General features: G+C 31.6%; 2 protein-coding genes across 18 annotated transcripts in view; one reads left to right on the forward strand and one right to left on the reverse strand.

Annotated features, from left to right (window-relative positions):
* Window positions 1–1,935: 1,935 nt before the first annotated feature.
* Window positions 1,936–10,766, reverse strand: LOC111709542 (compound eye opsin BCRH1). Its single transcript, XM_023483241.1, has 10 exons — window positions 10,674–10,766; window positions 9,941–10,018; window positions 9,459–9,516; window positions 8,116–8,246; window positions 6,774–6,899; window positions 5,313–5,399; window positions 4,961–5,080; window positions 4,167–4,293; window positions 3,997–4,092; window positions 1,936–2,166 (listed from the first exon to the last, which is right to left on the reverse strand). The coding sequence occupies exons 1-10, from the start codon at window positions 10,761–10,763 to the stop codon at window positions 2,102–2,104; spliced, it is 978 nt and encodes a 325-aa protein (XP_023339009.1). The 5' UTR covers window positions 10,764–10,766; the 3' UTR covers window positions 1,936–2,101.
* Window positions 10,767–15,595: 4,829 nt separating this feature from the next.
* LOC111709548 (octopamine receptor beta-2R) overlaps window positions 15,596–19,152 on the forward strand; it is a 35,835-nt gene continuing 32,278 nt past the window's right edge. For 15 of the 17 annotated variants that reach the window (XR_002766884.1, XR_002766883.1, XR_002766885.1 and 12 more), the window contains exon 1: window positions 15,598–15,708. The gene's annotated coding sequence lies outside the window, so the exon portion shown is untranslated. Of the gene's footprint in view, window positions 15,709–18,152; window positions 18,311–19,152 lie in introns of those variants that run through there. The other 2 variants (XM_023483276.1, XM_023483269.1) reach the window with 2 other exon arrangements.

Below are 19,152 nucleotides of genomic sequence, written 5' to 3' on the forward strand. Positions count from 1 at the left end.
TGTAATTTCTCAAACCCCTCCGGTGAGTGACCCTCATATTTCAAGCAAAGATGGCAATGCCCGATCTAGGTGTGAGGTACTATCCCACAGGCATTTTCCCAAGGGCAGCTTCCCAAGTATCAATTTCCCAAGTGCTAACTTCAAAAACGTGCAATTTCCCAAGCAACTTCCCAAAGGAAAGGTTAGGCTCTCTGAGGCGCCGCAGGGTGCAATTGGGGCCGAGCGCTACAGCTAGGATACAACATAGACTTTTAAATACCTTTGTATAACAAGAAAATTTCTCTTGCTACGTTATTTTAAATGAAGAATTCAGCAAGTTTTTCCATGTTAAACTAAAGTAAATTGCACCTTAGATTGAAATCTGTTTTTCTTAAAAAATGATTTTTTTTTCAAAAACATGTTCTAAGAGGACTAGAAATTTGTGAAAGCAAAATACTTAAGATCAAAAAAATATAATTGTAATTAAAATTCATTACAAACATATTTTTTAAAAAAGCATTATTTTTAATCATTATTCATTACAAGCATATTCTTTAAAAAAACCATATGTTTCTTTAGAATGGAAAAAATAATGAAAATAAAATTGGGGTTAATCTTAGGATCTTTGAGCATTTCAAATTTATAAGAACTTTTCTTAGCCATCATGCCAAAAAGATTAATCTGAAACCTTTTTAAAAAGTTCTGCAGCTATTATAGTGAATCCTAACAGATAAAATGGTGCTTAAAAATCTTCCTTATATTACAAAATAAAATTATTTCAAGACGACATTTAAGTTACTCTTTTAATAGGCAGTGCTAGAAGGGATGGGAATGCAGACCTGCCATGAGCCCCGCGAAATTACCTCCGGAACCTCCTTATATGCAAAAATACATCCAAGCCCTGCAAACCATCTACGTTCATCTTGCTATGTCCCCAAGCCTCCGCATATTAATCTACGCTTGAAGAACCATTAAAATAAAAAAATGTCAAATATTCATAATAGAATTCACAATAGTTTAAATAATTGTTTAATACACAAAGTTTAAATATTGATTCATTTAGTTGATGAAAACTTGTTTTCTTGTGAAAACTTTACACAAAGCATACACTTAAAGCACAAATGTTTATTTTTACAAAAACTGTTTTTTTTTGTGAATTGGTTCTAATATAGTTTAATTTGTACAAGGTACATCTGTAAATTAACATAAAGTTTCTCTATCTTTATATAAACTGCAAAAGTTATTCACAAGTTAAGGAGTAGAAATGGTATTAAATACCTGGAGAGTAGCAATATCTCTAATTCCCAAAAACTTGTAATTAAGATTAAATGTGAAACAAATGGGAATATATAAACGCCTTTTTTAGAATATATTTATATTTGTTCTTGAACTGAGCAAGATAGAAAAATGCCCTACTTCTAAATTTTTTTCCCTACTCTATCTCTCTTCGTGGTATAGTGGTATTATTTAATAGGCCCCATTTAAAGGGAGTTTTTGAGAAAAATGAAAGGGGGTATAGGCTTACATTAAAAAAAGGTGCTTTTAATTGCTACTATTGTTATTTCTATCTGTTGCGTCTATTAGGAGAAAATTGTTAAAGACGACCCATATCGAAGAACGTAGCGTCCATGCAAATTTAGAACTTTGCAATATTCAATATCAATTTAATTCCAAACAAATCATTCAGATATTACAACCAATAGTCATAAATGATGTATCGACGCATTCATATATATTTGATATTTAATAATATCATTTATTTTGTTTTTAAATAATATTTGCTGGCGCTGGATTTTAGAACATTCCTGGAAAATATGAAAATGTTGTCTTTATTATCAAAAATCTTCGAAACAGGAAAAAAGCTCTTATTTTTCGCTATAAGCCTATACCCCCTTTCATTTTTCGCGAACACTCCCTTTGAACAGTCCAGTGTGCAATACTTTCCTAATAAAAATGTTTCAGATGCCTTATGGTTTATTCAACAGTTGTTCTACATTTATTGATAATATAGGTCCCAATCTAATATTCTGTAATGTAATCAATACTAAAGCTAAATACTATCCATAGATTATAATTCTTCTTTATTTTTCTTCTTCTCTGGTTGATGTGGTAGCCAAAGCATCTATGTTGATGTGGCAGTAACCACAGTTCCAGGATCACCAGCTCGGGCTGGAGGAGGGACTTTACCTAGATATTCTTAGTTGTTAAAGGGACTGGAGGAGGGACTTTACCTAGATATTCTTAGTTGTTAAAGGGATTGGAAGCGTAATTTCAAACATGACCATCCGGCCTCTATCAAGATAGCAATGCCGGATTTGCCTGAGGAAGGAAGAAAGGCCTACCACAACAATTTCTCTTCCAAGCCACATTCTCCTCATTTTCTCATCCAAACCACCTCGAAATCCTCGTCCTTATTTTCTTTAATCCTCCAAGATATAACTATTTTAAAGAATCGGGCCATGTTAGAGTAAATTAAGTATGAATTTTTTGTAAATCGAATAAAAAAGTTTCAATTGAATTAAAGATTTAAAGTTTACTGTCTTTAAAAATGTTCACCTTTTTTTCGCGCATTTTAGATATTCTTGGTGTTGAATACCGCAAATAATTCTGAGTTAATAGAAATTCAATCTTTTTTGTTAACTATAGTGAAAACCATAGAATTTTTCCGGATGGTTCCATGGGGGAAATTATAGGCAGAGGTATGCTGAATATTTTGCTATTTATTTTATATCGAGAAGGTTTGCCATTACAGAGGCAGAAGAAATTTTACCGAAATAAAGTTTTACATCATTCTCATGGATTGGAAGATTCCAACAACATGATATAATCATTGCAATACTTTACTCCATCCATATTTTATGCCATAACGATGGCGGGATTTAAAAAAAAATAGTTTTATCTTCAAGAATTGGAAACTTTTTAACACAAAATAATCAAAGGACAAGAATTCCGAGGTGGCTCGGACGAGAAAATGAGGAGAATGTGGCTCTGAAGAGAATATGTTGTCGCTTGCCTTCCTCCCCTCGCCTGAGTATTCAGTATGGTTTCCATCTAAATTTTCCTCTAACGAATTTCGCGAAAATGAGCGAACGAAATTCGCTCATTTTTGTTAAATTTTTTTTACGAATTTTTAATGTATTTTTGACGCAATTTTCTATCTCATTTTATCAAAATTTTCATTTTCACAAAAATTTTCGTTGAATTTTCGTTCGATAAAATTTCCATTTCACATCAAGAAGATTGTATTTTTGCGAATAAATAAAATTTTGCAGGAAAGGTTGAAAATTTCGAATAAATTTTGATCTAATTTCGCGAATTTAACGAATCTCGCAAATGTTCGCGAATTTAGCCAAAATTTCGAACTAATTTCCATCGAATTTTGCAAATTTCGCGAAAATTTTGAACGAATGAACCCAAGTTTTCGTTTACATTTTCGTTAGCTGAACAAAATGTTCAATACCCTTGAAACCTTGATCTTATCAAAAATGTGGAAGATAATGTCTTCTTTCTGACTAGGAATGTGTTATGTTCTGATAATTTCTCAATGATTTCTTATAAATAAGAAATGTGCAAGTCAAGTTTGCTTAGAAAAACAAAAGAAAATAGATTATCAGTAGAAATAAACAAAAACATGGATATCTAATTCATAGTTGATCAGACTAAGCTTTCAAGGGTACCGTTGGAAATTGCCATCTTTGCATGGGGTATCACTTCAAAATACGCTTACAGTCCCTTTGACTCAAATAACAAATAATAATCAAAATTGTTATTTAGTTATATAATAAATAACTATTTGGTTGCCTGGTCAATGATTTGGACGGGATATTTTGAGATTAAAACAGTTGTTTTAGTTATGCAGTGTAAAGTGGTCAGCTGGAAGAGCTAAGTGCAGTATCAAATTTAAATAAATTTGATTTAACGCTTTAACATCCAGGCTCCAGGACAAAAAATATGTGTCAAAAGATGTCTTTAAGGAAGAATAATGTGGTCACTTCGTTATATACAAACTTTACTTACCAATTCCCAGACATGGAAACTCCTTGGCAATTGCCTCTCGGTACTTAGGATGCGCAACGGCAAACACAACTGGATTCAAAGAGCTGTTTGTTTTCACTAGGAAAAAAAATTGAAAAGAAAAGTATTTTAGCCTCAAATTAATCGTTTCATAGTTTAAAAAAAAATCTTACGTAGTAGAGATGGAAGTCCAGCAAATATTGGTGTAAGAGTATCATAACTGCCAGATAATCCGATCATTACAACTATAGCATAGGGAGACCACGTGGCTATCCATAGGAGAACATTGGTGATTGAAACCTTAAAAAGACCATTGCTAATTAAACATTATCATTTTTGAAATAAAAGAAAATATAGGTCTTTAAATGCACACGGTAAGTTAAACTTTTTAAGTAGTCGTTCGTTACTGAGAAAAGAATGGAATGTTCCGTTCGTTATTGAGAAAAGAACGGAATGTTCCGTTCGTTATTAAGAAAAAAACGGAATGTTCCGTTCATTATTGAGAAAAGAACTGAATGTTCCGTGTGTTATTGAGAAAAGAGCGGAATGTTCCGTTTGTTATTGAGAAAAGAACCGAATGTTCCGTTCGTTATTGAGAAAAGAACGGAATGTTCCGTTCGTTATTGAGAAAAGAACGGAATGTTCGTTCGTTATTGAGAAAAGAACAGCATGTTACGTTCGTTATTGGGAAAAGGACGTAATATTCCGTTCGATATTGAGAAAAAATAAATGTTCCGCTCGTTATTGAGAAAAGAACGGAATGTTCCGTTCTTTATTGAGAAAAGAACATGATCTTTTTTCTTTTTTTAAGTTACCGTTAACAATCTCGAATTCTGTAATGGCGTAATAGAAGATATTTCAAAAATCGTAACAAGCGGTTAACTTTTTATTCGTGTGAATTTAGCGAACAAAATTTGAAATGTTTTAAAAATTTGGGGAAAATACGTGACCAATCCCATTCAGTTACCTTCGCAATCTTAACCTCCATATTTTCAGAGCTGTCAGACTTTTGTCGTAGAGATTCAACATTCATCTTTTTTGCCTGTTCCTTCATTGCTCTTTCATGGGAGATGACAGCTTTGGCAATCTATCCAGTAGATTAAATAATTAAAGGGACTCTACAGTAGATTAAATAATTAAAGGGACTGTACAGTAGATTAAATAATTAAAGGGACTGTACAATAGATTAAATAATTAAAGGGACTGTACAGTAGATTAAATAATAAAAGGGACTGTACAGTAGATCAAATAATTGAAGGGACTGTACAGTAGATTAAATAATTAAAGGGACTGTACAGTAGATTAAATAATCAAATTACCTGTGAATAGTAGAATACAACACCAATAAGAGGCAGAAAGAAGTGAGTAATCAGCGTGTATAGAACAAAACTCTTGGCGTTCCAATCCTTAAAAAAAAGATGTTTTATGTTCTTGAAATTATAGTTGCCATTAAAAATAATTATACTTAAAACTAAAAATATTTAAGATCCAGTCACAGGACAAGCAAGGCATGTGCGGCAGATATTACTTTTAAAGGGAGTGTTCGCGAAAATGAAAGGGGGTATAGGCTTAATGCGATAAAAAAAACGCTTTTGATAGCTACTAATCTTACTTCTATCTGTTGTGTCTATAAGGAGAAAATTGTGAAAAACGTCTCGTACCGAAGAACGTAGCGCCCATAGAAATTGAGGAAATTGCAACATACGACTTAGACCGTAAAAAAGATCAATTTAATTTCAAACAAATCATTCAGATATTACACCTATAGTCATCGATTATGTTTCGCCACATTTGTATATAGTTTATTTTATAATATTTTATTTTTTTAGAAAACGTTTTAACGGATTTCGAAAAATGTGAGTGGTGCGCGGCATTCTTAGATAGTTACGCAAGCGACAAGAGAAATAATCAAATTCAAAACAAACAAAAAAGAAAAATTTAAAAAGTCAGCTTCATGTTGCATATTCTTGTGGAGGAGCGTGCTACTCAAATTTAGGCTGATACACAGCAAGAATAAAGAAATACAAATTGCATTTTATCAACTATGATCATAAATGCATATTACCTTTCGGGGGGGGGGTTATTATGAAGATAATACCGTGATACCCCGAAAACTCGACTTTTAGACTCAAGATATGAGTTTAAATTGTCCAATGAACATAAAGCACTGCAAATGTGTAATTTAAACAGACCCATTTAACTTAATAAGTGATTTAATAAGTGTCAAGTCAAGCAATGTACTTTGTATCAACATCAAATATACTTCAGTATTGCTTTAATGTCGTCTTACTATTCTACAGTTTTCTGGTTATCACTGTCAAACACAATTAAATAAAGTGAAAAAGGGTAAACAGAAAAGAAGAATATTGGAGAAAATGATTATCTGCTTTTTAAACATTTATCAATTAGTAGTTGCTTAAAAAATGTAACTTGTAAAAAATATGAAAATAAAAAATATCAAATTTGTTTTGAAAAAGCAAACCCGGTCACCGAATTTCCTAATCTGTATTTTCTATGCATTTTCCATGCACTTTTTCCATGTACAGCCTGCAGACTTCTTATATAGGACAATTTGAGCTGGCCATGGGATTGGGTACCCTGGAGTAACATAATACAAAAAAATCTAATTTTTTTTTCTCTTCAAAATATTTTTTTTATTCCACGAGCAACGCCGGACCCTTCAGGAAGTGTTTATTAAACTATTTAAAGTTATAATTTGAGTATAAAAGTAGTTTTCCTATTCCAGATCGTATTCTGGTTCTCATTGTATAACGAGTTACCTCCTTTATATAATCATAGCTGCAGGTGATAAGGAATCCTTCAAGGGAGTATGCTCCCCAGCCTAGAAAGGGTCCACTAGTAGACAATATAGCGTAGATCCAGACCGTGGATATCATCAAGAAAGCCTGAAATTAGTCCACTATAAAAGGACAGTAAGCGTAATTTCAAATGGCACAATCCATGCAAAGATGACAATATTGAAGTCAAACCTTATAGAAATCCAACGTATAGAAACAGCTACGTATAGCAACATGGCGTATTTTCCGGGAGAACATTTTTTTTAAATTTTTGAGAAATTAAACGATTTTGTAAAACATTGTAGCTTATTATTATCATTATCATTACCATAATTTCTATTATTTAAACGTACCCTAGACATTAAAGGAGCAAAATAGTTTAATGCGTACATTTGTACTGTTTAAGGTCCCCCAGATTTTATTATGTACTGACAACATAAATGAATGATAAGGTGGTTATACATGAAATTGCGTGTAACTATTAAAAAATATAGTTTATAAAAATGCTATCTACAGTTTTATTTTTAGAAAAAAAATTCTTAAAAGTATAAAAAATGTTCTCCAGTAATGCTAATATGATTTCATAAAATTCCGTTTTACCATTTAAATAAAAGGATTTTATGAAAATTATATCTGCTTTACACTGATTATTTAATTTCTTAAAAATATAAAAAATGTTCTCCCGGAAAATACGCCTTGTTGCTATACGTAGCGGTTTCTATATGTTGGATTTCTTTATGGTTTGACACCGACAATATTTCATGATGTTTAACAAGCTTGCCATAACAGTTTTAAGTTCTGATCATTTCTTTATGTTTTCCTGTAGCGTAAATGCACAATTCACTTTGTAGAGAAACCACAAAATAATAATTGGAAAATAAAAATTCGTATCAGAGTCGCGTATCAGAAGCCGGGAAATTTGAAATTTTGCGCGCCATTTAAGATTAATATACAGAAACGGGAAGACGCTCTAATTTTGAAAACCCGCTTTTTGATTTTTCTGTACTTTATCCAAAAAAAGTGGATTAAGCAAGAAATTAAAGAGTTCACATTGGATATTCGGATTAAGGGGGAGTGATTAAAGGTATCCAATTCTAAAGTTCCCAGCTCATGATTAAGGATATCCAATTTTAGCTCAGTTCCTTTATGTTTTACTTGTATCTAAAAGTAACTAATTACAATAAAACCGTTAGTTTATGACGAGACAAGTTAAATTGGTTTTTATTTTAAAATGAAAAATTTGTGGCCACCATGTTTCAAAAATATATAATATTTTTCACATTTTGTTTGTAACAAATCAAAAGTGCTTGCACTGTTGACTTACCTTCATTTTGGTGATCTTTTTTGCAGATAATCCTTTAACAATGACGTTGTATCGATCGTAGCCGATCATGATCATTGTGAATATCGATACTGTTCCGCAAACTCCTCCCAACATTGCAAAAAGTTTGCAATCTAAACAAATTAGGTTTAGATGTACGCAAAATACTGCAAATTGCATAATGAACATTTTCACATACAAAGCATAAGATCAAGAATTTAATGCAAGGAAAGTTAATTGCAGTTGCGTATACTCTGCGTACATATTGAAACCAGTTCTCTCTGGGCGGAATTTGTAAACAAGAATAGATGACTCAGTGTTCGTTTAGTATCCGAGGAGGTTAAAACTAAAAGCATTGAATTTTAATAATTTTGATAATTCACATAATAGTTTCCTATGACCAGAATATTTCATTGATTATATATGTGAATTAGATGGATCCCATGTCAGGCTTTGACATTCGTCTTGTGTTTACATTACCGCCCAGTGACAGTATACTGCAGCACAAAAGATGCGTACACCTCTGAAATAACTTTCCTTGCATTAAATCCTTGGCTAAGATTAAAGATGACTAAACTCATGATTATTGATTGGGTAACGAAAGACACAAGATTAAGTTGCAGGGAATCAGAATATAAGGAAATAAACAGAATGAATTCGTACAGTCGTCTCTGACATCTCATCCTTTGTGGGTAGCCCTGTATATGTTACATTTATTACAAGTCATTTCATGGTGTCCCATTGAAGAGCTCAAAATAAAAGTTGATGAACTACCAAGCTCTCCATTAGTTCCTCATATGTTAAACATCAACAAAGATGCACTGGTCGGCGTATATATCAATACAATGAAGATAACTTTTCTATCTAAGTTTTGGTTGTTGACAATATTTTTTAAATTACAAGTTTACAATTAAACAAAGACAAGTTGTTAATTGACTGCTTCTCTTTGTTTCCATATTTATGTGTATCCACGCTGTTTATAAGCATGATTAAAAATTTAAATCGAAAGTCGTCTTCATTGTAATGATATTTACGAAGACGACTGTTTATTATTTTCACTTTTGCTCTTTTAAGATTAATAATTAAAAGTTAAAATTAAAACACAATAGAAATGCGAACCCTGACCATATTTAAGAAATGCCAAGGCTAGGTTCAAGTATATGCTTTTATAACAAATATTTACTGAATCATATCTATAGATTAGATAAAGATTGGCGAGAATATTATGAATAATCTAAACTCTCTGCCATTCTATTATTAAGATTCTTGTTTAAAGCTAATATTCGTCTTTTTCAAGAAAAAAATTAGAAACATAGATTTTTATTTAAAATATAATTTTTACTTACTAAGTACACCCCACATCCAGTAGCGTTGGTAGAAAATGTTTATTCCAACAGGCAACCCCTTAACAAATATTCTCACTTTCAGGTTTTAGGTGTGCTCTCTCATTTTTATCTCCCCGGATAGTTTTAATGTTTACTGTCAAAATTGCATAGTTGCCGCACGGCACGGGCAGCCGTAGTACATTTGAATTTCCGAGCCGGGTCAACCTTTCTGCGGTCCCAGTTTGTACTGTACCTAGCTCTATGGACAGGACTAGCCGGTGCAATATGGTTGACGCGGTCAGACTTTATGCTTCATATAGGTTGAATTTACTTTTACTAAAAGGGCAGATTTGCGTGACCGATGATGTCAGTAATGGGTCCATCAAAAACTTTCAGATAGAATATTCTAAGATTTAAATAACAAAAGTTTACACCATCAGGTTACAAAAAAACTTACTTGGATTGGAAAATATTTGAGTTTGTGTTAAGAACTACTTTCTTACATGAGTCAGCATCATGATGAGATCCGAGATGGCCAGGTTGACGATAAACATGTTGGAGGTAGACCTCATTTCTTTCCGCTGCAAGTATATACAGTAGGTTTTTAGTAAATGTTTTGAAGTAAATGCATAAAAATCCGCCAAAAAATAATCAGAAATTCGCGAAAATTGGATCAATTCAAACATTAGAAATGGAAGTTTTGATACTTTACAGAGTTTTGGCCCTTTATGGAGACCTGGTACAGGTTATGCTTATGATCAAAACACTATATTTTTGACTATGATGGATAAGATGATCGATATGAGAACATACAATTCTAAAATCTTAACTTTTTATGTGGTTAGTATATAAATGTCCCTTATATATAGTTTTAAATATTTGAACAATTTTAGATCTAAAAGACTGATACATTTTGCACAGCATGCTTTTACTTCGTTAAATTTACTAAATGTCATACTTGTTATGTTTATTTTTACACCGTTAATAAAATCCCCTTAAATTTTGTTATGGAACTTTTCTAAAATATTGTATTTGCCCAACAGAATATTGGGAATAACAATATTTATTTCTTATTTTACAATGTCTGATCAATGGGTCAATTTAAAGTCTTTGATGACCCAAATTTAAATAGAGAAAAATGTTTTGTCGTAATAGTAATTAAAAATGAAATGCTATTTTTGATGTTTTCTCATATTAAAAATGATTAAATTATAAAATCAAATCTAAGAATACTACCTTTAGGAAAATGTAGATAACACAACCGTTGCCAAGGATACTTATAAGCAGGAGGAAAACAAATCCCAGTGCAAATACATGCAGGATCATTGGATGCTGATAACAAAAATTATATAAAAGTTTAAAATTAAAGGAACTGTTTGCGTAATATGAATTGACCCTACATGCATTAATCTGATCAAAAATGCTTAAGAAACCGTCGTTTTCTGGACTAATTCTAATATTTTCTCTATTGCTTCTTTTAAGCAAGACATGCGTGAGCCACTTTGCTATGAAACTGAGGTATAATCTAGTTCATATTGAACTAGACAATACTTTTAACCCTATTCCTGCTGGGGGGGGGGGGTAANGCCGGCCAAACGACTGCACCGAATGGGATGACATTTTTTGTGGACAATCATGGGTGGCCGGAGGTGTTATAGGCTAAATAAATCGAAGGTTTTTTTTCAACATTTTTTTTTTCTTTCAACGGGCCCTTCAGCTAGTTTCAATCTAAAGTCATTTTCCAGTGGAACACATTGTATATCAAATAGATATCATAAATATATAAATACCTTAACATATGCTTAATATCGATCCATGAAACATGACAGTTGGTGAATAGTTTTAAATGCCTTTTTTGTGGTTTGTTAGAATCTTTGAAAGCAATGATAATTATAAAAGATATTACAATGTCGTCATCAATTGCAGAAAAATTTATAACAAAATAAAATATATTTTGAGTTTAAGATTTTTAACGAAAAAAAACTGCAAAAAGTATTTAATTTCTAATACAGACATTCAAAACTATTCACCAACTGTCATGTTTATGGGACGGTATATTTATATAAAACCTGGTGGATAGAAAAGATTATAGTTTTCGTCCAGGTATATTCCATCTTTTAACGGCCAAGTCATCTTGGGTCTAAAATATGCATTAATCATATTTTTTGTATTGTATAGAATTATCTTTTAACTCATATTATGTCTTCCATCTTGTCTTGTGGAACAATTTGGCAATTTTGAAAATGTCTTCATTTTCATAAATTTCATAATTTCGATCAAAATTTTAATTATTTCGATTTGCTCTTAAAAGTTGGCTGAAATGTATTTTTAATTAAATTTAACGAAATTTGTAAAACGTTTTACAGATATTTTGCATTTGTTTTTGCTTTGGTTTAAATATACTAGTGTCGATTAGTGTCTAAAAAATGTAATTACAAAATTACAAAAAGATTTTAAACAGCTTGGACATACATAAAAAAGGAAACAAAAGGAAATCTGTCAATTTACAGTTTTTTTGAAATGTTTAATTGTAATTGTAAACTTGTTATCTGAAAAAGCATATTAGAAATCAAAACCTAATTAGAAAGTTGTATTTATGATAAACGCCGACAACTGTATTTACAATAATAAAAATATGCATGCGTTAAAAATCAGAAAACGTACCTGTAATTATATACTTTGAAATATAAAAAGTTTTGAATAAGAAGGATGGAGGAGTACTCTTTTTGAACAAAAGTTGAGTACTGGAGGTAAGTACATGACTGTACAGATTTATATTTGAAATCTTAGGGATTAAATTGGAATGCAAACCAAGCAAAAATGCAGATATTGGCTTCTTTACGGTATCAAAAACAATTCTTTTAAACTTGTAATCTTATTCTTGAAACTTGGCAGGGGTTTCAATTCTTATCAAATCGATCCACCATGAATTTTTTTAAATCAGTTTTATATTTCTTTTATTTTTTTTCTCATGCTTGAAAATACTTCCATGCAAACATTAAAATTGCAAAATAATTTTTGGATTTTTTTATAGTACCCATTCCAAAACCTTTAATTAAGATTTTTTCCTTAAATTTTTTTATTTTATGTTTTACGCCCCTGGTATATTGTAGTATGCTTCCTTATATATCTTGATGAATAAAGGGCTTCAGGGGGGGGGATAAAAAGACTGGATTAAGCGTAGAGAAGGACGTCAGAAGGAGCCCGGGGGGGGGGGATTGTACACAAAAAGGTGGAATTTGTAAATAAATATTGTAGAATTTTTTAATGGAGATAGGGGTTTTGTAAACGAGGATAGGGGATTTTGTAAACGGGGATAGGGGAATTTGTGAATGCGCTCATGATGGGGGATATTTGTGAACGGAACGGGGATTTTGTACTCATAGATTTGGTAGAAAGGGGGTAAGGGAGGAGGTTTAACAAATAGAGTTTTGTAAACAGAGGAGGGTGGGGGGAGGGGTTGATTTTCACAAGTTACATTTTTTTTATAAAAAGTGTATGCCAGGGGGATGATAGTTCACTACATGTGTACTCAGTTAGCTTTACAGTACACTTACAACTAGCTGTTTACTTATAATGATATACTATTGGTTAGGCCAGAATCAACTTATGATAAACAAATATGCAGTACGCTCTCCGTATAGTTTATGGCCTGTAAAATTAGTAAAGGATCAGCGTACATCATCACTCTATACACTATAACCTCGTTTGTGTATGCTGAATAACACAGAAATGTGCAAGAATGTAAGGCAAGGAAAGTCAATTGCGGTTGTGTATACTCTGTGTACATATTGAAACCAGTTCTCTCTGGGAGGAATTTGTAAACAATAATAGATGCATCAGTGTTCGTTTAGTATCCGAGGAGGTTAAAAGCATTAAATTTTGATAATTTTGATAATTCACATAATAGTTTCCTATGACCAGAATATTTCATTGATTTTTTATGTGAATGATGGATCCCATGTCAGGCTTCGACATCCGTCTTGTGTTTACATTAGCGCCCAGAGACAGTACACTGCAGTACTAAAGATGTGTACACTTCTGAAATGACTTTCCTTGCCTTACATCTTTGGAAATGTGAAAAATAAAAATAATTAGATGAGAAAATAGTTCAAAACTCTTATCAAAACGATGAGAATAACGCTTATCCAGAAACTATCCTAAACTATTCTTATCTATCTAAAACTATCCTAAACTATCATTAACTATCCTAAACTATCCTTATCTATCTAAAACTATCCTAAACTATCTAAAACTATCCTAAACTATCTTAAACTATCCTTATCTATCTAAAACTATCCTAAAATATCCTAAACTATCCTTATCTATCTAAAACTATCCTAAACTATCCTAAACTATCCTTATCTATCTTAAACTATCCTAAACTATCCTAAACTATCCTTATCTATCTAAAACTATCCTAAACTATTCTGAACTATCCTTATCTATCTAAAACTATCTTAATCTATCCTGAACTATCCATATCTATCTAAAACTATACTAAACTATCCTAAACTATCCTTATCTATCTAAAACTATCCTAAACTATCCTAAACTATCCTAAACTATCCTTATACTATCCTAAACTATCATAAACTATCCTGAACTATCCTTATCTATCTAAAACTATCTTAAACTATCCAGAGATGGAATTTAAAGAATTGGAGTTGCGGTTTAAATCCGCCAAAACCAGGTTCAAATTAAGCGCCGGTGTAAATCTTGAAACATTTGATACAATTTTAAGTGGAACCAACCATATTTAAACCACGGCTTAAATTTAAACCGCCGCTTAAATTCTTTAAATTCGGCCACTGAACTATCCTTATCTATCTAAAACTATAATAAACTATCCTAAACTATCCTAAACTATCCTTATCTATCTAAAACTATCCTAAACTATCCTAAACTATCCTAAACTATCCTTATCTATCTAAAACTATCCTAAACTATCCTTATCTATTTTAAACTATCCTAAACTATCCTAAACTATCCTGAACTATCCTTATCTATCTAAAACTATCCTAAACAATCCTGAACTATCCTTATCCATCTAAAACTATCCTAAACTATCCTAACTATCCTGAACTATCCTTATCTATCTAAAACTATCCTGAACTATCATAAACTATCCTTAACTATCCTTATTTATCTAAAACTATCCTAAACTATCATAAACTATCCTAAACTATCCTTTTCTATCTAAAACTATCCTAAACTATCATATACTATCCTGAACTATCCTTTTCTATCTAAAACTATCCTAAACTATCATAAACTATCCTGAACTATCCTTTTCTATCTAAAACTATCCTAAACTATCATAAACTATGCGGAAAAATGAGATTTTTTAAATTTCTTTATCGATCTCAGGCAATTTTGAAAGCACTACATTCTGGAAATGTAAAAGAATCTTGACAAATGGATGCCGCACATTTTTTTAGAGATCAATGACGACCTTTTAGTCGTCTCTTTCAACTGTCATTATTCGTGAACACCCTGACATTAAAGTTTTTAGAGATCAATGACGACCTTTTAGTCGTCTCTTTCAACTATCAATATTCGTGAACACCCTGACATTTAAGTTTTTTAGAGATCAATGACGACCTTTCAGTCGTCTCTTTTAACTTTCATTATTCATGACCACCCTGACATTCAAGTTTTTTGGAGATCAATGACGACCTTTCAGTCGTCTCTTTCAACTGTCATTATTCGTTAACACCCTGACATTCAAGCTTTTTTAGAGATCAATGACGACCTTTTAGTCGTCTCTTTCAACTATCATTATTCGTGAACACCCTGACATTTAAGTTTTTTAGAGATCAATGACGACCTTTCAGTCGTCTCTTTTAACTGTCATTATTCATGACCACCCTGACATTCAAGTTTTTTAGAGATCAATGACGACCTTTTAGTCGTCTCTTTTAACTTTCATTATTCATGACCACCCTGACATTCAAGTTTTTTGGAGATCAATGACGACCTTTCAGTAGTCTCTTTCAACTGTCATTATTCGTTAACACCCTGACATTCAAGCTTTTTTAGAGATCAATGACGACCTTTTAGTCGTCTCTTTCAACTGTCATTATTCGTGAACACCCTGACATTCAAGTTTGCCTCTATGTTATGTTAGCCGCCAGATGTAATACTTGTTTGACAAGCATTGTGTTTTCACTTTAGTTAAGATGTGAATTAGAAAAATTACAGTGAAAGTTAATGTCTGGGTGAAAGCTTCGAAAGATGTTTTTACTGCATGATCTGTAAACTGCTGACGGTAATTATTTAGATTTTTATCATATTCCTAGGAATTATCAAACTTGATAAGCAAAGCAGAGAAGATCTTCCTCTAAATGTTTGACATTTTTGACAGAAATCAAACATATTTACATAATTTAATTTTCAGGTTGATTTAAAGTTTACTATTCTTACTCATCAAAATTAGTCAGATTATATTCAAAATTCTTTTTCAGGCTTTAAAAGGCATTTAAATAAATTTAGATATATCAAAAGAAAGGTTTAAGTTTCAATGAAAGTTATGCAAAAATTCAGTTAGGTCTGAAATCAATGTTTCGAACCTTTTCTAATTGATAAAATTTCTTATTTTTCAACTTTTAATTGTGGCTTTATCTGTGAGCATTTTCTCTTTGTACAGTAAATTTTTTTTTTTATTTGCGGAATTCAGAATATTTTTTTGTGCATTATCAAAATTTTTCTAAATTAAATAATTTAAGATAAAAATATTTTAAGATTACATACTTAAAGTCTGATTGGCCATAAATCTTCCCTGGGGCCAAGTGAGGTCCCACACAAAATTTGGGCCTGATCGGTCCAGCCGTTTGGGCGTTTATTGGGTACAAACAAAGAGACAAATAGACGGACAGACAAGCTAATTTATTTAAACTAGGGTTTTAGGGCGCTTCGCGCCCATCTTCTATTTTGGTTGTGAACATGTTCTTTTTGTTTACATTTTAAAACAAAGAAGAAAATAATTTTGCGGATTTTTAAAAAAAATTGGGGGTTTTTCAGGATTTTAATTTTTTTTACAAAATTAAAAACCTTTAAAACACATTTTTTTAATTTTTATTATTCATAAACCTTCCCTGTGGTCACGTGATGTCCCACAAGAAATTTGGGCCCGATCGGTTCAGCCGTTTTGACGTTTATTGGATACAAACAAACAAACACCCAGACAGACGACAAGCCAAATTTACATATAGATTGTATTTTAGTGCTGGGCTTCTGTCTGCCAATCTATAGCAAACTGAAAAAAGTTAAACTTGATTTTTTCATTTCATTTGGGGTTAATTGCGTTTAGGCAGCCTTAAAACTATTCTCTTCCTCTCAAATTTACCTTTGTTGACAAATCTTTAAAAAAATGATCACATACGTAGTATTTCCAAGATTTATTTTTGAAGGGAGTGACCGGCTATGTAAGGTAGTTGAACTGAGTATGCAGTGATGTGGAAAACTTCTTTCGGATTCATTTGAGACATATTAAATTTTTCAAAGATCTGTAAATCCTGAGTTTGAGCGCAAAGTCGACGTTCAATATTCCTACTTTGGGGGTGGATACGTTTTCAGAATTAGTTTTTTTAAATTATTAAATAAAGACAACGAAAAATAAAGTAAAAATTATACAGTAATCTAATTAGATGGTTACCTAACATAACCTAACATATTTCTCAAAAGAAATTTGTCAATAAATCAATGCTAAAATCGATTATTTCGTTTTCATTATTTTATTAAATTTCTTATCTTCTTTGAATTTATTCGCAGATTTCTTCAAATTCTTTAAATGTCGTCTTTTCCATAATAATTCTAGAAAATCTGCGAAAATCTTTGTGAATAATGAGAAATTAGAAACTAGTAATTGAACTAAGATTAATTTTTATTTTCTCAACATGTTCTTATACATGATGTCTGTAGTTTATTGTAGAACTTTTTTACATTTTATGTAAAAATGTAGATTAACTTCCTCCTACGATTGTTACCTTAAAGGGACTGAAAGTGTAATTTCACTTTCAATTTACTTGCCATTCTAAGAGGGCAATCTTCGATTCACAACGGTACCCTTAAAAGCTTTGTCTGATTGAGTATGAATAAGATGATTTCAATATTTTTGTTTCTTTAAACTGTTTATTTTCATTTGCGGGTTCTCTGCAAAAGTGATTAGTGATTAGTTAGAAACTTTCAGAAATACTTCTTTTGGAATCAGAAAAACTTCTTTTATTTTTTTTCCCGGATGAAGTTTTCAATGGTACCTTTGTTAATCAAGCATTGCCATTTTGTTTGGAGGGTCTGCACATGAAACTAGGCTTTATATACTTCCGCTGACACTTAATTGTTGAAAATTAATTTCTTCCTGCTAATTGTGATTTTTAACGTCTTCAGAAATATCATCATTTATAAAGGGAATTTAGTCTTTTCCATAAAATCATGTTTACAATATCTTTGCAACCTAATGGTGCAACCTAACAGAATTCATGTATATGGTCTACAAAATTGGGTTGCAAGAATAAAGGGATAAAAAATCAGAGTTTGTGGAAAAACTCCTTTTTCCTTTTTCCTTGATATGGTTTAGAAATTATTTATTTTTTCTTCTCTGTGTTTTTATCTTTATAGAGTCCCCCCCCCCACCGCCCCCATCCCGTAGCTGGCATACCCGTGAATCTGATGAGATTGAGGTGACTAGTTTCTATCAAACTATCCCAGGCACAGCATCAAACATCCTCCACAATTATCCTTCCTCGGAGAACTTCTTTTTAGAAGTTAAACTTTTTCACAATTTTCTTCCAGCAAATTGTGTGTAATCATCCATTGTGAATATATTTCATGAAAAGAGATGATTTCACGAATCACCAACAGAAATTAGGAAGGTAGAGATTGATTTTTTAAGTATAGCACTGATGTATTTTGGAAATGTTCATGTAACCTAATCTTTCTTCTGTTTAATTATTTTCACAAGTACGCAAAACTCAGAAATAAGATATTGAATCAATGTTTATCATTTAGGAATCATGCAATTTCGATTTAAATGAAGACATGTTTTTTTTCATTAATTACATTTTATAATTCATATCATGGACACTGGACAGGGCTGTGTACTAAACTAAGGATATAAACTAATCCCAATTGTCAAGTTTTTTAGAGAAAGGTCATTTCGCAAGAGTTTCTTTACTCACTTAATTAACATCAAACTATTTTGAATAAATCTCTGAAAATATGCTGCTAATTGCAAATATCTTGATATGGGTTCTCATCACTTAAACACGTGTATGCCTGATTAGGGGGCTTGCAGGGCTCATCAAATTTTTACAATTCCGTTTCTTTAGCTCTGATTGTCCGTACTATTCGTGAAGGATTTTATTAAAAATCATTTGGAAAAGTTGAAATTGTATGTGATAAAAAGTTTAGAAAGTTTAAAAAGTCTCAAATTTTTTTGATATTTAGATTTGAAAAAAATTTGTGACTTTTTTGATTTTTTAAAATCCAAATTTAGAATTTAAAACCTAGAGACAACTTTATTCCTACATATTTCAGCTAAGAGAGGAGGGATATCCTGGCAACTGGCATCTTAACCTTTGTATTTAATTCTAATAATTTCTCCATTTTAGAAATGTGCAAAACACTTTTGCAGAAAATCCACAAACAAAAAAAATAGTTTTTAAAAAAGCATGGATATCTAATGCATACTTAATTAGACAAGATAGAATACATC

This window comes from Eurytemora carolleeae, unplaced genomic scaffold, assembly GCF_000591075.1.
Source record: "Eurytemora carolleeae unplaced genomic scaffold, Eaff_2.0 scaffold815, whole genome shotgun sequence".
Taxonomy (NCBI): domain Eukaryota; kingdom Metazoa; phylum Arthropoda; class Copepoda; order Calanoida; family Temoridae; genus Eurytemora; species Eurytemora carolleeae.